Source organism: Acinonyx jubatus, chromosome D4, assembly GCF_027475565.1.
Source record: "Acinonyx jubatus isolate Ajub_Pintada_27869175 chromosome D4, VMU_Ajub_asm_v1.0, whole genome shotgun sequence".
Lineage (NCBI taxonomy): Eukaryota > Metazoa > Chordata > Mammalia > Carnivora > Felidae > Acinonyx > Acinonyx jubatus.
The window spans coordinates 90,119,529-90,141,400 of NC_069391.1; the positions used below are offsets into that span (position 1 = coordinate 90,119,529).

At 52.0% G+C, this 21,872-nt stretch overlaps 2 protein-coding genes across 7 annotated transcripts in view; both read right to left on the bottom strand.

Moving 5' to 3' along the window:
* SECISBP2 (SECIS binding protein 2) overlaps positions 1 to 13,746 on the bottom strand; it is a 40,456-nt gene extending 26,710 nt beyond the window's left edge. The window contains exons 1-7 of one of the 6 annotated variants that reach the window (XM_027041211.2): positions 13,589 to 13,746; positions 12,605 to 12,750; positions 7,686 to 7,896; positions 7,343 to 7,415; positions 5,636 to 5,871; positions 2,766 to 2,936; positions 1,175 to 1,339 (exon numbers count right to left, since the gene is read on the bottom strand). In XM_027041211.2, the coding sequence (XP_026897012.1) occupies positions 1,175 to 1,339; positions 2,766 to 2,936; positions 5,636 to 5,871; positions 7,343 to 7,415; positions 7,686 to 7,896; positions 12,605 to 12,750; positions 13,589 to 13,624 (1,038 nt within the window). In that variant the 5' untranslated portion in view covers positions 13,625 to 13,746. Of the gene's footprint in view, positions 1 to 1,174; positions 1,378 to 2,765; positions 2,937 to 5,635; positions 5,872 to 7,073; positions 7,312 to 7,342; positions 7,416 to 7,646; positions 7,897 to 12,604; positions 12,751 to 13,165; positions 13,536 to 13,588 lie in introns of those variants that run through there. The other 5 variants (XM_053205366.1, XM_027041210.2, XM_027041214.2 and 2 more) reach the window with 5 other exon arrangements.
* Positions 13,747 to 15,108: 1,362 nt separating this feature from the next.
* On the bottom strand, positions 15,109 to 19,845 carry CKS2 (CDC28 protein kinase regulatory subunit 2). Its single transcript, XM_027041217.2, has 3 exons — positions 19,658 to 19,845; positions 16,719 to 16,846; positions 15,109 to 15,441 (listed from the first exon to the last, which is right to left on the bottom strand). The coding sequence occupies exons 1-3, from the start codon at positions 19,714 to 19,716 to the stop codon at positions 15,389 to 15,391; spliced, it is 240 nt and encodes a 79-aa protein (XP_026897018.1). The 5' UTR covers positions 19,717 to 19,845; the 3' UTR covers positions 15,109 to 15,388.
* Positions 19,846 to 21,872: the final 2,027 nt, after the last annotated feature.

A 21,872-nucleotide genomic window follows, 5' to 3' on the forward strand; every position in this document is an offset into this window, starting at 1 on the left:
AAAACCACTGTGACCCCGTTATCTCCGTTACACACGAGACCACGCCCTCTGGGTTATCAGACCACAGGCGATCCCAATTTTCTCGTCTCTGGCTTAGAACGCTTCTAAAACTTTCCTTGCACCTATGATCAAAATAGAATTTTAAAAGAGATTCTGGGAAAACAAAACCTCTCCACTCTAAGAATTTAACTGAGCGCCAGGAAAACTGGTTCGGATGGCGAGACGGCAGCAGAGGGGAAGCAGCAGCCAGAGGCCCACGCGCCCCATCCTGCGGCCTGCGCCCAGGCGCCCCGAGCTGGCGGCACCGAGTGCAGAGGGGACTCGGCCGCTCCGCTGGAGTCCTGCACACGGTTCACAGAGCCGTGAGGGCAGGCACACAGGTGTGACCTCACCGTACCTGTCGCCAGCACACCTTCTCTCCCTCGAACTGACCGTCAACGCACAGCTCCCGTTTGCGAGGGACAGTCTGTGACACTAGGGGTATGAGAGAGTATCCTCGCCCTCCAAAAGACGGGACATCATTGCACTAAACAAATACGGCCGTGCTACAACCTGAAATAACGTACCAGTACACAATGAGATTCGAGAACAAAATCTAGACCCATAAAAAAGGCTCTTTAAGAAATGAAACGAAGGGACCAATAAAGATGACAGCTTCAAATTATTTGAAAGGAGAGAGAAACGTGGATTCTGAAATGCTATCTTACAACAAGAAAGCTGCAGTTAGCCAAGCATCACTGACACGCAGCTGATCCCACAGTGTGGAACTCAACTGTTTTACTGTTGAGTAAACAGGGAGAGCAGCTGGAATTCAACAGACGAAGGACGGGGGGGGGTGAAGGAGCAAGACTTTACACGCCAGAGCGTTAAGCTTCTGCCGGCATCTCTCCTTCAGAGACTTCACGACGGCTCACGGCCACGGAGACCACGGGTCTGAAATGGACACGGCCCCTCCCTCTAAAAGCTCCTGCTCATGTTCCCGGACTGGGGTTCTACCTTCTCCACCACTCGTGTTCCCGGACTGGGGTTCGACTTTCTCTCAAGGCGCAAGTGGGACCAAGTCAGATCGGGACTACAGTATAGAATGGGACACTCCCCTAGGAGCTCAGAAGAGATGACGAGACTACCCGGTCAGTGGCAGAGAAGACCAACATAACCCAAGTGGGACACATACCTTTTTAGTAGGGTGGACGTGTTTCTCTTTGCAGGAAGGGTCCGCAGAGAAAACTTCAGAGGGTGACATACTAGCGCTTTTGGGGTCTGCTGATGAAGCAACCGTCTTTAGGTTTATCATGGAAGTAACGTTTTTAGGGGCCGGTGGCCGTTCTGTAGATAATGTCTGCCGAACAACATAACCCATTGGTGTCCAAGATAACTCTGCTCAAAGATAACCAAAATCGTTGAACAATCTCAACAGTAAAATAAAAAGACTCAGAAACTGCAAACACGTCATCATGTGAGGCGACTACTCAGGCGTAATTACACTCAGACTAGAGCTCTAAACCTTCTCCCGGAGACGACCGTACTCACTAAGCTCTCTTCCTGGAGCGGGCTGAATTCACTTGTGAGCCTAGGTGCTCTGCCCGGAAACCGGATTTCCAACTTGGGGGTGCAGGTGGGGACACAAACTGTAGTTCTGATTAAAAACTACTCCACCATTAAGTCCATACGGTAAACACACGAGATCAACGAGGCAAAGAGGAAATCTTGGCCCTGACTTCGAAATGGACCTTTAACACCACAGGTCAAAGATCACGGATCTGAGCCACCACGGTAACTGGGATTTCTTGCTTTTTAGGTCTCAGGCCTAAGTACGGCAATGCCGCTCCTCAGGCGCCCACCAGACTCTGTGCCGGCACAACAGGCCCCAGGCAGGCCGTGGCTTCCCCCCGCCCCCGCCCCCGGCCCGAGGACGCCAGACTGAGCCGCACACTATCCGAGTCACCTCTTAAGTGAAAGCCATTACTGAACCACACACGTCCCAGACGTGAGAAACGTAAAAACGTCTTCGGTCAGGACAAGCTCCTTAGACAAACCGAAGGCAGAATTACTGAACTCTTCGTGAATGTCACTTCTGGGACAGGCCGACAGCTCTCAGTGGGGTCTGAGGCTCCCAACACCCCGGCAGGGCCCGCGGGGTCAGAACCGACGCCCCGACACACACAGCGGCCCCGTGCCTCCCCGCGCGCTCTCCTCCGGGCCACGGCCGGGCTTCCGGACAGCCGGGAGCTGGCTCAGCCCGCCCGACGGCCCAACGCTGAGGCCGAGCCGCGGGGAGCCGGTGGTCGGTGGAGAGCTGCGCAAGTGCAGAACGAGACTGCTCTCCTCGTCGTGGGGTTTTCATCTTGAAAATGTTATTTTTCACAAAAACACACTGTTAACAGGTACCGGGGGACCGGGGTTACTTGTAAGGGAATGACTATTTTGAACCGAGAATACTGCCGATCCGGACAGCGGGCACACACACAGCAGCTCCCCGGGGCTGGAGGGGTCGTAAGGGGTCCTGGAGCCAGAACCTCGGAGAACCACCGGGGCAGGTGATCATTCAGGAAGCAGGTGTTCCTGAGTCCATATAACATCTCACTTCATCGGACACGCTGGAGGCATCTCTCTAGAATTCTCTGCTCCCGCTTCACAGCCCCGCGCGCAGACGCGGGGGGCTCGGGGCTAGCGTCTGCCTCCCGCCCCGAGGTCTCCGGGATGGCGTCCGAAGGGGCCCCGGCAGCCGAGGCCCGGCACCCGACGGAGGGCGCAGCCGCTCTTACCTCTGGCGCACGAGGAGGGCCCGGCTGCGGCGCCGGCGGCCACGGACTCGGCCGCGCTCGGGCTTCTCGCCGCTCCTTCACCCTAAAAGGCAAACCGGCATTTTCCTGCTGTTGCAAAGTGAAAGCAATCGCTTCATTTCTAAATACGGCGTCCCTTGCCGTTCTTAAAATCTGCAAGATACGCGCGAATGAAAAATTCCAGATAAGTGAGGCGCCTGGGTGGCTCGGTTAGGCATCCGACTCTTGGTTTTCAGCTCAGGCCACGATCTTACGGTTTGTGAGTTCGAGCCCTGCATCCGGCTCCGCGCCGACAGTGCTGAGCCTGCTCGGGATTCTCTCTTCCTCTCTCTCTCTGCCCCTTCCGCACTCTCACGCTCAGTCTCTCTCAAAATGAATAAACTTAAAATGCTTTTTTTTTTTTTTACAAATCCAAATAAATAATAAGTGCGAAATGCCAAACCTCACTCCTGTCAGGAGAAGCCGCCCGCCGAGCTCAGCTGAGCCCCCAGAGCTCCCTTCGCTGCCAGGCGACAAACACCTGTGCGTTGCTTTTACGTGCACCCAGTAAGGGGATCGCCGCACACGTACCACACCCCTTGTAAAAGATCAGTGTGACACGACTTCCATGCCAGCACACAAGTGCCCACACCGCCTGCGGCCGGGGGCCCCCGAGAGAAGGCGGGAGCCACGGTTCCCCACACCCAAAGTCCACCCGAAGGTCCAGAGACAACCCATGTACGTCTTGTAACCCACACACCCTTCTGTAAAGCCAAAAAGGGCCACACACAGAGCACGAGGCGGCAGACGACATGGGGGCAGGTGGGCACACGAAGACTGCCAGGTGACAGGCAGTGCTCAAGGCAAAAGGTAAGTGACACATTCAAATCTGAATAGGTTTAAAATAAATTCTAAAGCTCATATCCTTCAAAACTTTTCCCACTTTGCCATTTCATTAAATCTGAGCCCAGTAATAAAAAATAAAATTACTTAAACACAACCTGTTCTTCTAATAAATATAACTTACACGCTCACCGAGGCCAATGAAACACCAGAAACAGCTTTCAAGAACAATCACGTAAACTACACATATCAATAAAGATTCAGCGCCACCGGTTTTCACAAAATGCTTACGACAAGGAAAAATGCCCAAAGTTTTAAAAACTCAAACATGGGTGCCTGGGTGGCTGGCTCACTTAAGCATCCGACTCGTGATTTTGGCTCAGGTCATGATCTGTTTGTGAGTTCAAGCCCCAAGTTGGGCTCTGTGCTGACACAGCGGAGTCTGCTTGGGATTCTCTCTCTCTGCCCTTCCCCCGCTCTTTCAAATTGAGGGAAATCCCCGTAGTTCCCACAACGTTCCATTAAAAAAAGATTTAAATGCTTAACACAGTTTTCTCTTGTACAACTTCAGACAAATACAGATGTTGAGCAACCTGAGGGTTGGGGTGCTCACCCCTGGAGTTCAGTTAAAAATCCACATGTTAACTCTGGACTCCCCCCAAAACTTGATTAGTAATAGCCTACTATTGACCGGAAGCATTATTATCGACCACATGAAGGGTTAACACGCACATCCCACATTAGGCTGTATTCTTATGACGAAAAGAGCTGGAGACAAGAGAACATTTTAGAGAATTACAACGAAAAGAAAATATGTTTACAGTACTGTACTGATTTTATCAGGAAAGAAAAAAAAAAGAAAACTCCACAACTCAGTGGAGTTCAAACCTGTGTTGTTCAAGGTCAACTGTTTTTTTCTTGTGTTTAAAGATCTACTACTAAGGAAAATCTTCCTTCTAGAAGGAAAAATTTTAAACTCCACATGTAATTTGAGTGTGAACACGTCACAAGGCCATGAGTCTGTAGATGTCCTGACACAGCGCGTGTGCCTCACTTCGTCCAGATCCGCAGTGCTCAAGCAGGAGCAGGTGACCACGGTAGAACGTGTCAGACCCTACCCGCTGCGGCCCTCCCCGGAGTCCTGTCCCACTTCCCTAGAGTGCTCACGGGCTCGGATACGCACAGAGCAGCGGTGGTGCAGACGGGGGCCCCTGGACGCTCAGCTATCACACACACCCAGCCGGGGCCACACCAAGCGGAGAGCCTTGTACGTGAGGAGGCCAGCCGGCCCTCCCTGTCACAGCTGAGCCACCGGAAAGCGCCGCAGTGCGACAGGGACGGGGCCACGTGGGGGAACAGTGGCTCTTCTGCCCGCCTCGGCGCCCAAGAGCGCATGAGGAGGCAGAATTCCCGTCCCGCTCAAGGGGGAGGGGGGGGGGCCGCCCCCTTCCTGGTGTCTGTCCTCCTGGCCTTCCCGCCCTCCCACAACAGACGTTTGTCCCAGGCCGTCTTAGGGACTACTGACCTCATCAGGTTTTTCCTGGAACCCGGATGAACTCAAACCGTGAGACCGAATGTGGAACACGGCATATTTTAAAGTCACTAAGCGGCAAACAAAACACACTCCCAGCCATCATTCTGCAGAGTCTGTGGACTCATCAGCGAGAGGTATGGGTCAAAGGCCAGAAAAAATCGGAAGCTACTCCCTGCAGTCCGAGATACTACTGTTTGACTACAACGACTTCTGTCAGTACCGCTAAGCGAGCTGCCCAATGCCACGCTGGCGCAGATGCTCTCGAGGAGCCGTGTGGGCAGCGGGACGCTCACCAGAACCGAGCGCAGCTGCAGCAGCAGGCAGCAAACACAGAATGGCTAATTAGGGGATTCTTCTAGAACAGCAGCTGCACTCGGGGCCGCAGCCCACACAGAAGGTCCTCTGGCGACCCGCACACCAAGACCCACCGCCCATGACAGCCACACGGGGGTGACGGGGGAAGAGGAATGGAACGGAGAGGAGGCCCCGCACTCACCTCTGCTGTCCCCGCGGCTGCGGCGGGTTCCCCCACCTCTCCCAGGAGAGAGAGGTCAGCTGAGGCGGAGCGCAGAGGCCCCCACCGGGGCTGCTTCCGTGTCTCTGCGATCTCCCTGTTCTCTGGACCCTGCAGTTCAGGAAAATCCATCCTGGTAAATTCAAACCCTGGTTTGGAGGCAGATGCACTTTTCTCGATGATTCTGGATTTCCTGTCCGTTCGTCTGTGATAACCATCTGTGTTTGCAGAATGAAAAGCGGGGTAAAGATGGAGGGGCCGTGCGCTGACCCGCACTCACGCTTCAACTGCACAGCAGGAAGTCTACTGCGGCTGACGCAGCGACGCGGCACCGTCCAAACGCCCTCGCTTTTGCTAGTGTTGCCAACCTGCGAGACGGTGGAAAACGGAAGGGACCGCAGGGGCCAGCTGCTCTGGCCCGGCCAACGGGCAGAAACAAGCAAAGCACACCGCAAACGTTGGGCGCAGTCCTAAAGCCGATGAACGAGTTCCCTCAATCTAATTATGCTGCATCTATAGAGTTCTGAAAATTTACAGGGAGGCCAACGATTTTCTTTTCAGTGTCAAATCTTCCACACTAGAGAGGAATTTTGAAACACAGCAAGTAAAATTAAACTTGGAACCTCTTTCCCATTTGTCTCCTTCCAAAACAGATGAATACTAATGTGGGCTGCGACACCACGAAGCCCCTGCATTTAATCATGAGACCAGAGTCATTACGGTTAACTGTTCAACTTCCCTTTCACGTTCCCATGTGCCAAATGGTTTTGGAGTAAAGTCAACACAAAGAGAAAAGTTTGTATACCAAGTAATATAAGTTACACATGTAAAGAAGTTGACCGTTCCCAGAAAATAAAGCTACTACAGAGGCTTTAACTCTTGGGATGCCCAGATGGCTCCGTCAGTTGAGCATTCAACTCTTGGTTTCAGCTCAGGTCATGATCTCACAGTTTGGGGAGTTCAAGCCCCGCGTCGGACTCTGAGCTGGCGGAGATTGGGATTCTCTCTCTTTTCCTCCCTTCTTCCCTCCCTCTCTCTCTCTCAGCCCTTCCCCTACTCATGCTGTCTCTTTCTCAAAATAAACTTAAAAAAAAAAGACTTTGACTCTATATAAATAAGCCATTAAACTGCACTAGCACATGATTTACAGGAAAAAGCACCACACAGAATCGCTAACTTTTGGTCACAGCCTGGAACAGCAGTTTCCAAGGCCAGAGTAGACATGTCCCCTGGGTAACTACACCGCCCAGGTCTGCTACTGCTCACGATGGGATGTAAACAGGAAACTCTCCCACCTACTAAAAAGCATCCCACATGAACAGTAGAGAAGCGACCTCAAGAACGAACATGGTCAAACACAGTAGAGGATGTGGCTGCAATCTGCTTAAGGACATGTTCCGAGGCCTGTGGTGTCACCTACTCGCCAAGTGGGTTCTTGCACAGGAAAGGGCACATCATGGAGCCTCCCCAACAACAGGTCCTTCCCCGGGGGGAGAGGCCTCCAGGATCCCACAGGAGCCCACTGGCCTCTGCTCTTCTCAGCGAGCATGCTCGCAGGAACCGGTGTACAAAGGACAGTGGCGTTTCTGGGGCGAATGGGGTAGGACGATATAACATCAGAGAGTCTGTCACCGTCACCTGATTTCAAATTAGCATCCGCGAGAATGTAAGTAGGATGTGAGCCTCTACCTGATTTTAGATCAGATGGCAGAGATCCGTCAGCCTTCTTGCTATCAAACTTTTGTTCATCATACATTTTTTTCTGCAGGAAAAATTAAAAAGTTAACATGAATTAAGGAAACCTACCCTCATATAAAAGGCTTAAAATTGCAAATCTGTAACTATTCACAACTCAACCATTTCAAAAAAGCTTAAACAAAAATCAATTCTTAAAGACACAAAAGTGATAAGCGACACTTAAGTGTCACGTGAGAATCGACCAACTCTGTGTCTTAAACGCTCAAGCAGCCGACACACCACGGCACCTGCGAACCTTAAACACAGCTCTTGTGCCTTGACAGAGAGCGCACACCTGCTCGCTCCGTGGCTTCGGGGTCTGAAATGCTCGGTAACAGCCGGGGTGGCCGTAAGCATACGGGGCGCCGGGCACCGGGCACACGCGCGGTGTAGACTCCACGGGGTAAGGAGAGTAGCCGCACGGATGGACAGCGAGCTCAGAGGACAGATACTGAGGTGGAAAAGCTGAAGCTCCAAAGGCCACATCTTCAGTGTAGAGTTTCTGCCTAGATAAAAAGGGCAAATTTAGTGACAGATTTCGTACCACAAACCAAGGAGCACTTCTGGACTAGACACGTTTCAACTTCTCACTACTGTTGAGGTCATTTGTTCTAGCACTGAAAGATCTGTAACAGGCAAATAAAACCTCCCAGCATTTCTTTCCTGCTCTGCAAGGACAGACGCAGACCCAGTCCCACGTGCTCGCAGCAGCACTGAGGCATCTGTGACCGGACTGTGTCACACGTGCGGCAAAGCCCAGGGACGCCCCAGCTCCTCACTCCCAGGGGGTCAAATGCTGGGGCAAGACTCCCTCAGCCACGCTGGCCAGCAGGGCCATCCAGACCACTCTCCCTGCAGAGGGGGCTCTAACAGGCCCTGCCGCCCAAACCCACCTGCCAGCCCCACCCAGAACCTGCAGGCAAATGGTGGCCCAAGAGCTGCAACCCTGCCAAGGACACAGGCACCAGACGCCCCATCTGCTCGGGCTGCCGAAATGTGACTTAACGCTGACTCTGTTAGCAAACATGGTTTTCAGCCAGGGGTTTCAACCACCTTGCAGTGAAAGCCGAACAACGGCGAAATGCTATGCAGAAGAGTTAAGACACAAAACAGGACCTTCTGAATCCCACAAATAAGCACCACATGTGTCTGTGACTTCCCAGAGCTGCAACTTTTCTGGTGGAAAATTAGTGAAATCCCAGAGTGTGCGGGGCCACTGAAACGCGGGAAAATCAGAGCTGATGAGCACACACCTGCATCACCTTCTTGCTGTTCAACAGCCAGAGGTTCAGGCACAGGCTCTGCTCTGCTGCAAGGAGGAGCCTGCGCTGCAGAAGGGAGTCACCGCCCAGGTGACAAGGCTAGACCTGCTACACACTTACCAGAATGTTCACTGCATTCACGCCCACACGGTACCTGACTGCGGACAGCCTGCTATCACGGTCTATGAACCCACGACATTTTACAGTAAGCTCAGACCTTGTAAGATCGTCCACTAATTCTAGCAATTAACTACTCCTCGTGTACCTGCCTCTGTGCACCAAGTCTAGTGCTGTACTCTGCAAAGAAAAAGATTCAAAGCTTCATCCCACTATGCTAACTCTAGATGCAAATCCGTTTTATTTTATCTGAAGCTCAGAAAATCTAATAGGAAGCAGATAAAAGTGAAGAATCTGTTCTTCAGAAGAGAACACGGGAAAATAAGACGGGTTGACAGCAAAAAAAAAAATAGTAAAAAAGATGACGGCCCAAGTCCCAAAACAGGATAAATGAAAAGAGTGATGAAACAGGTCAGGAAGAAAAAGGGACGCAGGATCCGGTGGTTTTGAAGGCTGTGGTCATCCAGAAAATGTCCATCCAGGAGTCCAGAGACCTTGGTCCGGGTCCCGCCTCTGCTCACAATCTAGTCCCACTTTGCACAGGTCACCATTGGTCTTTCTTCCCACCGGGAAGTTGGTATTTTTCCTTCCAATCCAAGCCCAGTACAATTATGCGCAGAGAGCACCACACAATCAGATGTCACAGAGACATCCCACGGCATCTGTTGGGGCTTCAAATGGCTTGTCTGTAAAACTCCAGTTGCCACAAACTGCCCAGATGACCCTAAACCACAGAACACACCTCCCTCACACCCAGCGTCTCATCCCACCCCCCGCCTTTACACTGGCAGTGCTTCTACAGCTGGTCTGCCCCCCCCCCAGTCCCCATGCTCACACGATCCCCACTGAGCTCCCTGCCCACTTCTCCCCACCCCGTCCCTACCAACAGTCCCGAGTCTCCAGGACATCCTTCCTGCAAGCCCGGTCGCCTCCTCGCCATGCCATCTTCGGGGTCTGGCCCTCTGTCACATCACTTGAACAGCTCCACTGGTCCCATCCCACCTTCCAAAAGCTTGTCCATGGAGGGTGCTCCCCTGCACTTTCCCTCCTCTCCAGTCAGACTCGGGAGCCCACACCTGTCCTCCTTCCCCCCAAGACCTCACCCGCACCTGCAGGCCCTTACCCTCGCCAACTCCGGGCCCTGCTCTCCCACCTACAGGCTGTCCCACCGAATGGCTCACTCTTCCCCAAGTGGCACTGGAGCACCAAGCTGTACAGCTAGTCCCCAAGCAGCCCCTCTTCCCACCCACACTCCCAGGAGAGACCCCACCACTGTGCATGCATTCAGCCAGAAATCACCACAGCCTCTCTCCCACCAACACCCACACGGACCACTGAAGACTGTACTCCTTGCAGCAGGGCTCCCCGTATTTTCTTCTCTAGCTTCGGTGCCTGCAACCCAGTCAAAGCCTTCAAGCCCCTCTCCCTCTGAGTAGAACAAGAATCCAGGAGTGAGCATAACAACACCATTTAAAACACAACCAACAGTTCCCTACCTCCTGCCTGAACCATGCAGGCTTCTCCCAAGCCCTACACCTGCTCCTTTGTCCTTGATGGTCGTGCAAAGTCTTGCCCCCAGTCCCTACAGCCGGGCCAGGATGTGTTGGGCTCCAGCCACCGCTCCAGCCACCCAACAGACCTGAGCCACACTCTGTCCAGGACTACAGGTTCTCACTGCTGAGAGATTTTAACTTAAAAGCACCCACATATGGGGCACCTGGATGGTTCAGCCGGGTAAGCATCCGACTCCTGATCTTATCTCAGGTCTTGATCTCAGGATCATGAGTTTGAGTCCCACAATGGACTCCACACAGGGCGTGGAGCCTACTTAAAAAAAAAAAGGAAAAAGCACCCACATCTCACAGCATACTGCAACACACTGAAAGGCTCAACACTTGCCAACTTCACAGCAGCTTTGGGGACTATGCATGAACACAGGTCAGGACAGACTCTAACTCTGGTTTGGGCGCTACCTACCTGAATAACTTTGAACACATGTTTCTAGCCTCGGTTTCTCAGATGTAGAAAGACCGTTACACTTCCCCGCCACCCCATGGGTTGGGACAAGAGCATGGAAACAAGTTCCTCATGGAAAATGCTATCCTTATTTTCATCAGAGGAGATCCCCATTTGCACAAAATCTGGCTCATGCAAAGACTTCTTAGCCTCCATGAGAACAGACCAGATAACCAGTTCTCAAATATGTGTACCCCCATTTTGTCCCCTTCAAAGGCCCCTGTCTTTCCTGACCCCGCCCCTCTGCTTTCGTGCCTTTGTCCTTGTTTTTTTCTCAGGAAGGAATACTGTCAGCCAATCTTTTCCTTGCTTATAAAGAACTTAAAAAAAAAAAAATCAAAGCTAAAAAAGGACAAGAGATAAAGAAACTTCATTTTTAAACTTAGCAATCCTTTAAGCCTCAATTTCATCTCCATTCATGCCACTGCCAGAACATTACTTTAGCTGCAGGAATGTTTTCCACCTTTATTTCGGGTAACTGGAATCCCACCCAGTACATGGCTTCGAATCCTCGCCACTGAGTGAAATATATCTCCTACTTTATCTTGTGAACCACCTAAGGTACAGAACAGCTCAAACGTGATCCATGCCAACCTTCCTTTTACAAAGGATGAAATTACAATGGAAAACCTGGGTATTCCTACCCTAGCACATACAGGTAGAACCTCCAACCCTGTCAAAAAAAATACAACCTAGGGGCGCCTGGGTGGCTCAGTTGGTTGAGAGTCCGACTTCGGCTCAGGTCATGATCTCGCAGCCTGTGAGTTCGAGCCCTGCGTCGGGCTCTGTGCTGACACCTCAGAGCCTGGAGCCTGCTTCGGATTCTGTGTCTCCCTCTCTCTGCCCCTCCCCTGCTCATACTGTCTCCGTCAAAAATAAACATTAAAAAAAATTTTTTTAATTAAAAAAAATACAACCTAAGTACATCAGACAACTTGATAATTTTATTATTTATTCCAATTTTCATCTTTGAGAATACCACTGTAGAATTTATATGAAGTTTAAACTATTTTCAATCGTACTATACAGACATGGAAAAGAAACAAGTATGACCCACATTAAAGGAGTGTAAAGACAATTCTCACATAAAGGGGATGCATACCTTACAAGTAAAACCTACAAGTACTCTACAGAACAACACAAAACGTTTAATACATGTTTTTCTAAACTCAGCTAATAACAGAAACCATTTTCTAAATACCTAAAGAATGAAATCTCAAGAAGGAAAAGGAAAACTTAAAAAACAACATAAGCCTCCTTTCAACTCAAACGTAGAAGAATTTTATAACCCAAACTCGAAGAATCCTTCTCCCCAGGACGCTTATAAAGAAAAATGGTTAAAGCAAAACTCAACAATTTCCAAAGTACTATCCACACAAAGCAGGAGCCATATTTGAGAGTCCCCACTCCTCCCCAAGCATGATTTTAAAATGTTAAACCCTAAACCCAAAGAGCAGGTTTCTTTGTCTGGGCTTCTGTCTGCCGCCCATTCCCTGTCCCATCAGATACCTGATATAGTTTCAAACCCTATGCACAGATGATCCCTGAAATTAAGTTTCCTACTAACGAATGCAACGCAACCCCCATACTTTCTTTGCCCCAAATGGTGGCATGAGTGTGGAGAAAGGAAGGGGGAGTTGAGGTTTCCGTCTTGATGCAGGGCACAGTTAGGTGGAGCCACTGGCTCAGACCCTTCTCGGCTGAGGAGCATCCTCCAGTCTTTCGAGAACTTTAAACAGGTTAGGTGCGGTAGATATCGAAGTCTGACCTCCCTCCATCGGGTCCCCAGGTACCACAAGACATTGAGAAGAGTACGTACTCAGGCCCCGGCAGCTCCTGAGCACACGGATAATACGGGGCTGCACAGCGAGGGAACACACGAGCTTCCGAAGACTCTGACCACACCACATTGAGCCCAGCAAATTTGGGGACAAACGGTTTGACATCTGCTGACAACTTGATGCCCTGAGGGGAAAAAAAGGGTGGAGAGGTGGTTAACTACAGACATTCTGAGGCAAACCAAATGGGAACCAAAAAAACCCAAGAAAGCGGCTCGGTTCTAGCAGCCCCAGAAACGCTAATCCCAGTACCGTCCGTTGTTCTAATACCTCGCGCTCATAAAAATAATAATTTGCTCGCTAACAACTTCTCCCCCAACGCTTTTTATATTAAAAAAAAAAAGTATTCTACCAAATATTACAAAGGGCGGGGAGGGCAGGCAGTGAGAGCGGAAATAAAATCCCATCCTGAACACGTAGTGAGGACAACTGACAGCGCCCCCTTCGCTCCCACCCGCAGTGCGGGGATTCCGACCTCTCTCCGCCTGAGTCCGGGAGAACCCACAACCGCCCGCCAGCGGCCAACGGAAACACAAACGCACCGCGCAAGTTTACCTCCACCGAATTTCTCAAAAGTTACATAAAACCGTTGCTTTTCGCTCGGCGAACCATTAAGAGCTGTCTTGTGGGGACGCAGAGGCAGGCTTTGCTAGAAATCGTCCTAGAGCCCCACACCCTTGGGACTTGGACGTAAAACCCGCTCCTTCGGTTTCTTGAAGCGCACTAACATTGACTTCCGCGGACGCGCTTACAAAGCACACTCTTCCCTTCGCGGCGGGCCGGCGGCGGCTACCGCTCCAGCGCACGTTCGCACCGCTACTGGAAGCCGGCCGCTCCCCTCCACGAGCGCGGCGAGGCGGCGCGGGGTCGCCTCCCCGGGCACCCGGACGGCCTCCCTCCAGGGGCCGCGTCCTCCCCCGCTTAGGAGGCCGCCCCGCCGCCCCAGTGCGGGGCGCCGTCCTCACCTCGCCCGCGGGCTCCCGCGGCCCCTCCGACGCCATGGCGCACGGCTCGGGGGAGACCCTGCCCTCGAGGCCAGCAGCAGCCCCGTCGGCAGGTGACACGGACGCGCTGCGCTCCTCCTCCCCGCTTTTCCGCCTTCGGAGAGGACGCCGGGAAGCGCGTCACAGAAACGCGCCCGGCCCCGCCCCGCTCCCGGCCGGAAGTGCGCAGGGCGGCGGCCGCGCAGGGCCCGCGTGGGGCGGGGCGGGGCGGGGGACACCGGAGGCGGAGGAAGGGGCCGCGTACCACGTGGTGTGTGGAGCAGAGGAAAGCACGGACTTCCCGCACCCGGGAAGTGAGCACGGAAAATCGGTTCACGGCTGCCGCCTTCCTTCCGGCGGACAGCCAATGACCGCGAGGAAAGGAGTCAGGGAAAGTGGCGTGGTGTGGCCGTGGCGGGCGCGGGCGGCCTGGGGGTTGGGTTGAGCACCCCCCCCCCCCCCCGCGGGCTGTCTGGCCAGTAGGGGTTAATTAGGAGCCCAGCCGCAGATTGCTGCCCCCAGTATGGACGCTTGGGTTCGCGGACCAGCAGGAATTTAAGGCGGGAAATGGGGACGGCTAGGTTCACCAGGTTTGGGCCTAGGAACTGGCAGCCACCACTGCTGGAGGCGGAGGCCGGTGTCCCCTCTCACTCTGTACTGTTTGGTTTACCCACAGGGCAACAAGGCGCACACAGCAATTCTGTCATCTTGCTTGCTAACCCTGGGCCCCCAGGGGCAGAAAGGAGTTCTAGGCTGCTGCTCAGCACCACTGGTAGGATTCGCAGTCCTCGTCCATGTACGAAGACAGAGGAGCAGAGGGACCACCAGACTGTCATCTCAAAGTGTTCCCCAGCACAGCAAAGATAGTCTGTGTTTGCATTCACCCTAGAGTACCGTAGCAGCTAAAGGCAATTTGACAGACACAACATGTATATGGAATAAAAGGTGTTTCACAGTGCCTTTCAACTTTAAAACTGCGGTGGTATTTTCTGGGGAGCATTACGCCTACTTGGTAAATGGAGCCGAATAGGATTCAGTGGTTTCCCTTAAGGCCACCAGATGGGACAGTTCTTAGACACATTGGACCGTTCTCCAGGAACTAAACTAACAGCAGAGCAGTGAAATCTAATGTCTCTATGAAACAGTCCTGCTTTTTAAGTGAACTCATGGTACCCTCATCAAACCAAGCCTTTTTAAACCCATTTAATATTTTACATTTATCTCCTCCAGACCAACATTGTAAAACTGAAATCATCTAACCACCTCAGTAGACACAAATTAACCTTAAGAAAAACCCCTTGGGGCACCTGGGTGGCTCAGTTAAGCCTGACTCTTGATCTCTACTCAAGTCATGATTCAAGGTTCATGAGATCAAGCCTCCCTCCCCCACCCCCACCCCCTCCCCCTCCCCCGACAGCCAGGAGCCTGCTTGGCACTCTCTCTCAAAATGACTGAATAAACATTAAAACAAAAATTGTTTTAAATAAACAAACCCCAGTAAATAAATGCAACATATAAACTTTATTTAACAAAAATAACAGGCAAAGTCAAACAGGCACTTATATTAAGAGAAAAACTGACTAGAAGAAATTTACCTTGAATACCTTACAGTAACCTACTTGCAGTTGCATTTAACTGAGCTCTGTTGCTGTGAAGAATACAGCTTATGCACAGGTATGGATGAACGATTTGTACATTTTTCAAGTATTCACTGAATACTACCTTATATACACATATACATTAAATTTGAAAAAGATTTAATTGACGATCCTCAGATATACTTCATTTTTGTTGTTCTTTTGGAAGAGGTCGTCTAAAGAGAAGAATATGTGGTTCTGTGGAAACAAAAGATTTTATATAATTTTAATACAATACAGTTAATTTTCATTCACTAAATCCAAAATTCAAATTCTGAATTGAACCAAAATAAAATCAATCCACGATCAACTGTTACTTATTGAAGTATCCGAAATACATTTTGCTTCAAGTCACTGTCAACTGTAAACAGAAAACAAGCTGATAATGTCAATATTCCCCTCCATGTTTTTTTAATTTTACCTACCCTGGAGAAAGAGACGCTAACTAAGTAGAGAAATCACTTTGGGGAAAATGGTTTCTACCTTTAGAATCTCCATTCCGGTGGAAAAGAGAAAGGTTACCTCTCTCCATGGGAAAAAGAGAACGAATACGAAAATCAAAACCCACCGGCCTGTAGAAAGTACAGATCCCTGGGGCCCATTCCCAAAGGTTGTTTCTTTGTAAGTGGGGGCCCCGGGTTCCCTAGTTCCCCAGTTGCTCTGGTATTAGCTGGAGAAAGAGCTTTTGAACTGGGATACGATTAAATGCCCCAATCCTTTAATTCAGTTTCTGATGCTGCTACTGCTGATTTTCTTCGACAAGCAGAAAACAAGACTGCTCTAGTTTCACCTAGTTCAGCTGCTATAGTATGCCTTCAAATTTTGTCGAAGGCATCAGAAGTTGTTTAAGTTAGATTTATTTAGTAACACAAAGGTAGAATTTAGCCCCACAAGTTTTACTTTACCATCTCCTATCTGGAAAACCCCACACATCAACACAAACACTCATAATGCACCACACACATAGCACGGTTCACTATGTTATCTAATTTCATCTTAATGTGGTAGATAATAATTATCCCTTACTAGAAGGCTAAACAAAAAGACACATCAAAATCACTTCAAATTGCATTAACTTCTATGCACAGAACTTGAGGACACTTTAAAGTATCTTAAAATAAGTTCCTGGTTTTCAAAGGCAGGGGTGGGAGGGAACACCAGAATTATACTCCTGGCAAAATTAAATACTATTAATAACACATTAAAAAAAAAAGACATTTTAAAATAAAACAGAATTGCCTATTTGTTTCTACTCCTTATCTTTTTGCAGGTAGAATAACGTGTTGTTACTTTCACTCATGTATTATGTACTTTATAAAATGGAAATTCTTTCTAGGGAGGAAAGCAATCGGCCATTCAAACTTACTGGTTACTTTGGGATTATCACTCAGTATCAAATATTACTCAACAATTTTCCACAAGAGCAACCCTACTATTTTATCTCAGTTAATGCCTTCCTAAATGGCAGAACTTACCCGGCTCATGGATCATGTAGTGGACCCAGCCTAGACTCTGCTGGACACCGAGTCTCCTCCACTCCTCTTCAGACATCAGATGGGTTTTTGGTACTTGTTTGGAAAGTTCTCTGGGTAGCATGACATGCCTGTTAAGATACAGCCAAGAATTAGTAAATACACCTTTCCTACAATTATGAGCACTTTAGAAATACATTTGCAGGATACTCAAAATCTGAGTTCAAAATAAAGATTTTTCAAGCAATTCTTGTTACTGTTGGCGTCAATCTTCAGAACCATCTAATGTCTCTAATTCTGATTTCTGACGGCCTATGTTCAAAATAGGGAGAGAAGAATATATGGTCGAAAAGCAGAAGACATTTTTTTAGGACTCCTCTTTTCTTCTCCAAGAGACTGCTTGCTACTTGTCCCCATGTTCTTCAGGAACAGAAGCCCATACCTGAAATCAGGCTCATGGTTCTCCAAAACATCCCAACCAGCCCTACAGCTACCTCTGAGGACTTAAATCCTGGCCAATAGGGTGTAAGGAGAAAATATGCCACTGATGGAAACTGTCTTCAAAAGGGAAGAACGTGCCCAACTCTCTTCCTTATTCTTTCCTGTTGGTTATGATGTGATCAGGGAGCCAGAGAAGCCATCTAAGACCACAGAAGCCTTGTAAACTGGAGATGGTTTCTGACTGTAGAACGGTCGTCCCAGACCCATGCAGCCTTTTACAGAAGAGAGAAAAAAACTAATTTGTTAATTTGGGTTTCCCACTACTCAACGTTATAGATTTGCAGTACACACAAGTCCTTATGTACCCTAGAAGTTTTTTCCAAATCCAAATCCAAAACAAACCCAAGTCCCACATATACATGTACCTGACAACGTTACACAATGACCTTCAGTTTTCCATAAGTTACAGACATATCCAGATGACCTATATCCAAAACCTATTAAGTTTTTTCAGGAAGGCTTGCAATACTCTCCAACGTCAAACCATCAAGAACATAACTGTAACTTCACACAACTTAAGAACAAAGGTGCACCCTGCTTAATTACAGTAAAAAAATCTTTATAAATCACCATTCCCAGTAGCAGTAAAGTTGCACAGTCATCCATAACCAGTTTCTTGACCTGTGTAAAATATCTACCACCTGAGTCCGTTGGCCAGGTGGGGTGAGAAAGGTGCAATCTGGTCGGTGACCCTTTTCCGCACGGGAGAAAACGGAACCCCTAGCCCATCAGCACTCAGTCATCAACTTAAGTCTGTGACTGGTGAATTAAATACCCGTTTCGTATTATTTACAAAAAAGAAATGAGCCTCAAAACAACTGTGTTGCCAGACCTGCCACGAGGCTGCTGAATCCAATTATGCTCTTTTTACCAGTGCCAGTGAACTACAGTTGGGCCCTGACCCCCTGCGCGGTTGAAAACCCACAGGTAACGTGAGGCCCCCATACTCACTGATAGCCAACCTCTGACCCGAAGCCTTCCTGACGGTACAGCCAGCCAATGAACGTGTGTTTTGTGTTACCTCGAAAAGCTGCTTTCCCAGACACGTTCAAGGCTCTACAAATGTCGTCTCCGCCTTCCACAGCAACGGCTGTTACATTTCTCCCAGAGAAGCGCAATGTAGCCACGCCACGCACAACCACGGAATCGTGTCCCCGCTGACAGGGCCTGAGTCACAACCGCGGGAACAGGCTGTTTCCGGCCAGGTAACACCGGGCGGTGGAAGCAGCTTCACCGAGAGAACGGCGGCTGACTGCACAGGGACGCTCCCCAACTCCGTGTGAGAAAATACTGCCGGAAGCCAACGTTCCCTTCCCGACCGCGGGCGCGGGGGCAGAGGCCAGGGCCAGGTACGCGGGAGGCTCTGAGCAACAAGACGCGGCCGACCGACTGCCGACAGGACCTGGTCTGCAAGTCCAGGCGCAGAGCAGCCTCAGCATAAGGAAACTAGGAAAAGCCACGTCTGTACCTACAGCACAAACCAAACACCCAACAGACCCAATTTCCCGCTGCCCTCTCCCACCACGAACCGCTCGGCTAACTGGGCTACGAGCCGGGGCGGGGGGGGGGGGGGGCCTACCTTGCTTGGTGCTCCTCACTAACCGCGCCGGGGTCCGGAAACCAAGGGCGGAAGTACCGCCCCGAGTCCCGGAAAGCACCTTCCCCACTTGGGGCCCCCCGGTGCAGGACGCCCCGTCCCAGCCCCGACTGCCCGCCGTCGGACGCCCGCAGCGCGTCACTGCACGTTAGGCCCACGCACCACGGGAGAACCGTGTCTGTGCTCTTCCTCTACAAAACTGGGCGGGCAGACTTCAAATCGAAGTGTGGCAAGAAAACCGCATTTTCTAGCCGGGGCAGGAAAGACTAATCGGTAGAGCTGCCAAGAAACACGCCCCGTTTTTCCCCAGAAAACACATTTCTAAGACCCAGGAGAGCGGAGAAACACCGACTGGAGCCCCGCCCCCGAGCCCCGCCCGGAGGGTGCCGGCCCCCCGCACGGCCACGGCCGGAAGTGCCGAGCGCCTCCCAGCCGCCGCGTCCTCGCTGCTCGTCCCACCGCCGGGGGGAGTCCGGGCGCGTCTCACGGCGACTAGGCAGCCGAAGGCCCCCTTGGCCGGCACACCGAGGCCGCGGGACACGGCCTTGACCAGAGGGAGGGGTAGGCGCCCCGCCGCCTGCCCCGGTCCGCCGAACCCCGACACCCCAGCCAGGCAGCTCGCCCCCTGGCCCGCTTGGCCTCCTCGCCTCCGCGAACAAAGGGCGGAGGCCGGCGGGCCGCACGCGCCCGCCCGGGCGGGGGCGACCCGGCCTCGACCCCGGCCCCCCGTCCTTCAACCCCGGCCCGACCCGACCTCCGACCTCGGGACCCGACCCGAACCCCGGCCGCCGCGCTGCGACCCCGACTTCGGTTCCGCCCAGAGCCCGGCCGGCTGGCCCCTCACCGGTACTCGTAATGCTCGTCGAAGTACTTGTCCGAGTAGTAGATCTGCTTGTGAGCCATCCTGCGGGCGGGCGGGAGCGACGGGGCTCGAAGAGCGGGCGCAGCAGCACCACACGTCCACGTCAGGCCAAGCCAACGACTCGACTGTGACCAACCGACCGCAGGCCGAAAGCTCCCGGTTTGAATCCGACAGCCCACCGCTGATTGGACGGAGGCGTCGGCCAATCACGCTTCGCGCAAACTGCCGGGAGGCGAGACCGGCTCACAGCCTATCGTCACCCCCCATCCTAGGCGTTGGCTCCCATGATGAGCCAATCAGAGACCTGTTGCGAGGTCGCTCCAGGGAAGAAGTGGATGATTGGCAAGACGTGGGGACGAAAAGCTCCCGGAAGGAAAGGGGCGTGGCCGAGGAGGGCGGAGCCGGGATGTTAAAGGCCGCAGAGCGCGTGCGCAGAAGTTTAGAATGTTCCAGGTCCGCCGAGCCGTTGGGGTGGGCGGGTCGGCGCGAGGGGTGAGGTATCGCGGGGCTTGGCGAAGCGCGGTGGGGTTGCGCGCCTAGCGTCCGCCTTCGCGCAGGCGCAGTCTGGGCGGCCCGAGAGGGGCTTTGGAAGCGTGGGAGGTGAGGCAGTCCGGGCGTGGGGAGGGAGGGGAGCCAGCTTCCCGGCCGCCGCGGGCCTGGCCTCGGGACCGGGGGGTAACGGCGCCCGCGGCGGGCGGGCGTGGCCAGGCCCTGGGCGGCGCGGTCCGGAGCCCACGTCGGGCAGACTGAGGTCGCCGGGGGAAGTACGCGGACCCGTGAACCCGCTGTCTGTAGGTGGCAGAGCGACCTCGTGGTGACTGACGCCTCGCGTTCCGCACCGGGCACACGCCCTGCGCTTCGGGACCGGTGTGGCTCGCCGCTGGAGCAGGAGCATCGGCGGGCGCAGGGCGGGGATCCCACCCGGTCCCGCACCTGCTGGTGCCCCCGCCGCCCACCTGCGCGCCGCACCTGCTGGGTCCCGTCCCTGCCCAGCGCCTCTGCGGGCCACCTGTGCCCTGCACCGGGCGAGCATCCGGAGGCCTGAATAATTGGGGGTAATGAGGTGCGGTGATGGTAAAGATGTGATAAACCGTCACGGGAGGTGGACAGGGGGACCTCTGACTTTCTGGCAGAGCCTAGGAATGAGTAGCTTTCTAGGAGATTTATTTTTACAGAGACGTATTGAGGAAAATTTTAGGTGGAAAAGTGGAATAGTATAATCACGTTCGGGGTACCAGTCACTGAGCTTAGCCGTTAATGTTCTGGCCATCTTGTTTCACGTACTCCCTCCCCTCTTCCTTTTTTCCCTGCACATCTTTAAGGAGAGTCCCAGATATAATGTCATTTCGCTTTGAAAGGGTGCTTATGAGTATATCGCTGTATTTATGGGGTAGGTCTTAAGAAAAACTTAAGAATATTTAGCACCATGCCACTATTACACTTATATAATTCTTATGATCCTCTGAGGGCTGGTTTAGAGTTACATTTCCCTGACTGTCTCCCTTTTGACCTCCACATCCAGACCTGGGCCCCAACATGCAATTTGGTTGGATCCATCCCTTACCCCCCCCCCCCCCCCCCACACACACACGGTGACCCACCATCCTTTATAATTAGAGATTTCAATGAGAAAGCAGGCCATGGGTGCCTGCAAGCAGTCTGGATTTGGGTAACTGCTTCCTTGTGGTGTCCTTTACCTTTTTCCCTTATAATCGTATTTAGATCCAGGTGAAAACAACACCAATAACTACTTGTCCAAATCCATTTAGCAAGTAAGTGGCAGACACTGATTTGAACCCCAACAGTCAGACTGCAGAGTTTGGCCTCTTAACCACTACTGTGCACTGTCAGGGACCTGCAGGTGGAAACCCGGTATGTGCTGGGAATGTAGAATGCAGAGGTCAAGGGAAGGAAGGCCATGGGACGTGAATCTGGGAGGATCGATGTCATAGACAAAAACAGCCCCAGAGATGTCCCTATCCCGATCCCCGGAACCTGTGGATATGTTACCTTGTCTGAGATGGTGCGATGACCCTGCGTTATAGTGGCTGGTCCAGGGGTATCATGAGGGTCCTAACAAGGGAGGCAAGAGGGCCAGAGGAGGAGCTGTCCCAGAAGGAGAAGTCAGAGTGGCACGAACGCGGGTGGCCCCTTGAGCCTGGAAAAGGAATGGGTGGCTTCTCCCTGAAAGTCCCAG

What these genes read in the sequence shown, in the direction of transcription:
- CKS2 (XM_027041217.2), bottom strand. Translation starts at nt 19,716, where the DNA reads ATGGCTCACAAGCAGATCTACTACTCGGACAAGTACTTCGACGAGCAT. An exon ending in GACGAGCATTACGAGTACCG is followed by an intron (nt 16,847 to 19,657) that starts GTGAGGGGCCAG and finishes GTATCTTAACAG; the next exon opens with GCATGTCATGCTACCCAGAG. An exon ending in CTACATGATCCATGAGCCGG is followed by an intron (nt 15,442 to 16,718) that starts GTAAGTTCTGCC and finishes TTGTTTCCACAG; the next exon opens with AACCACATATTCTTCTCTTT.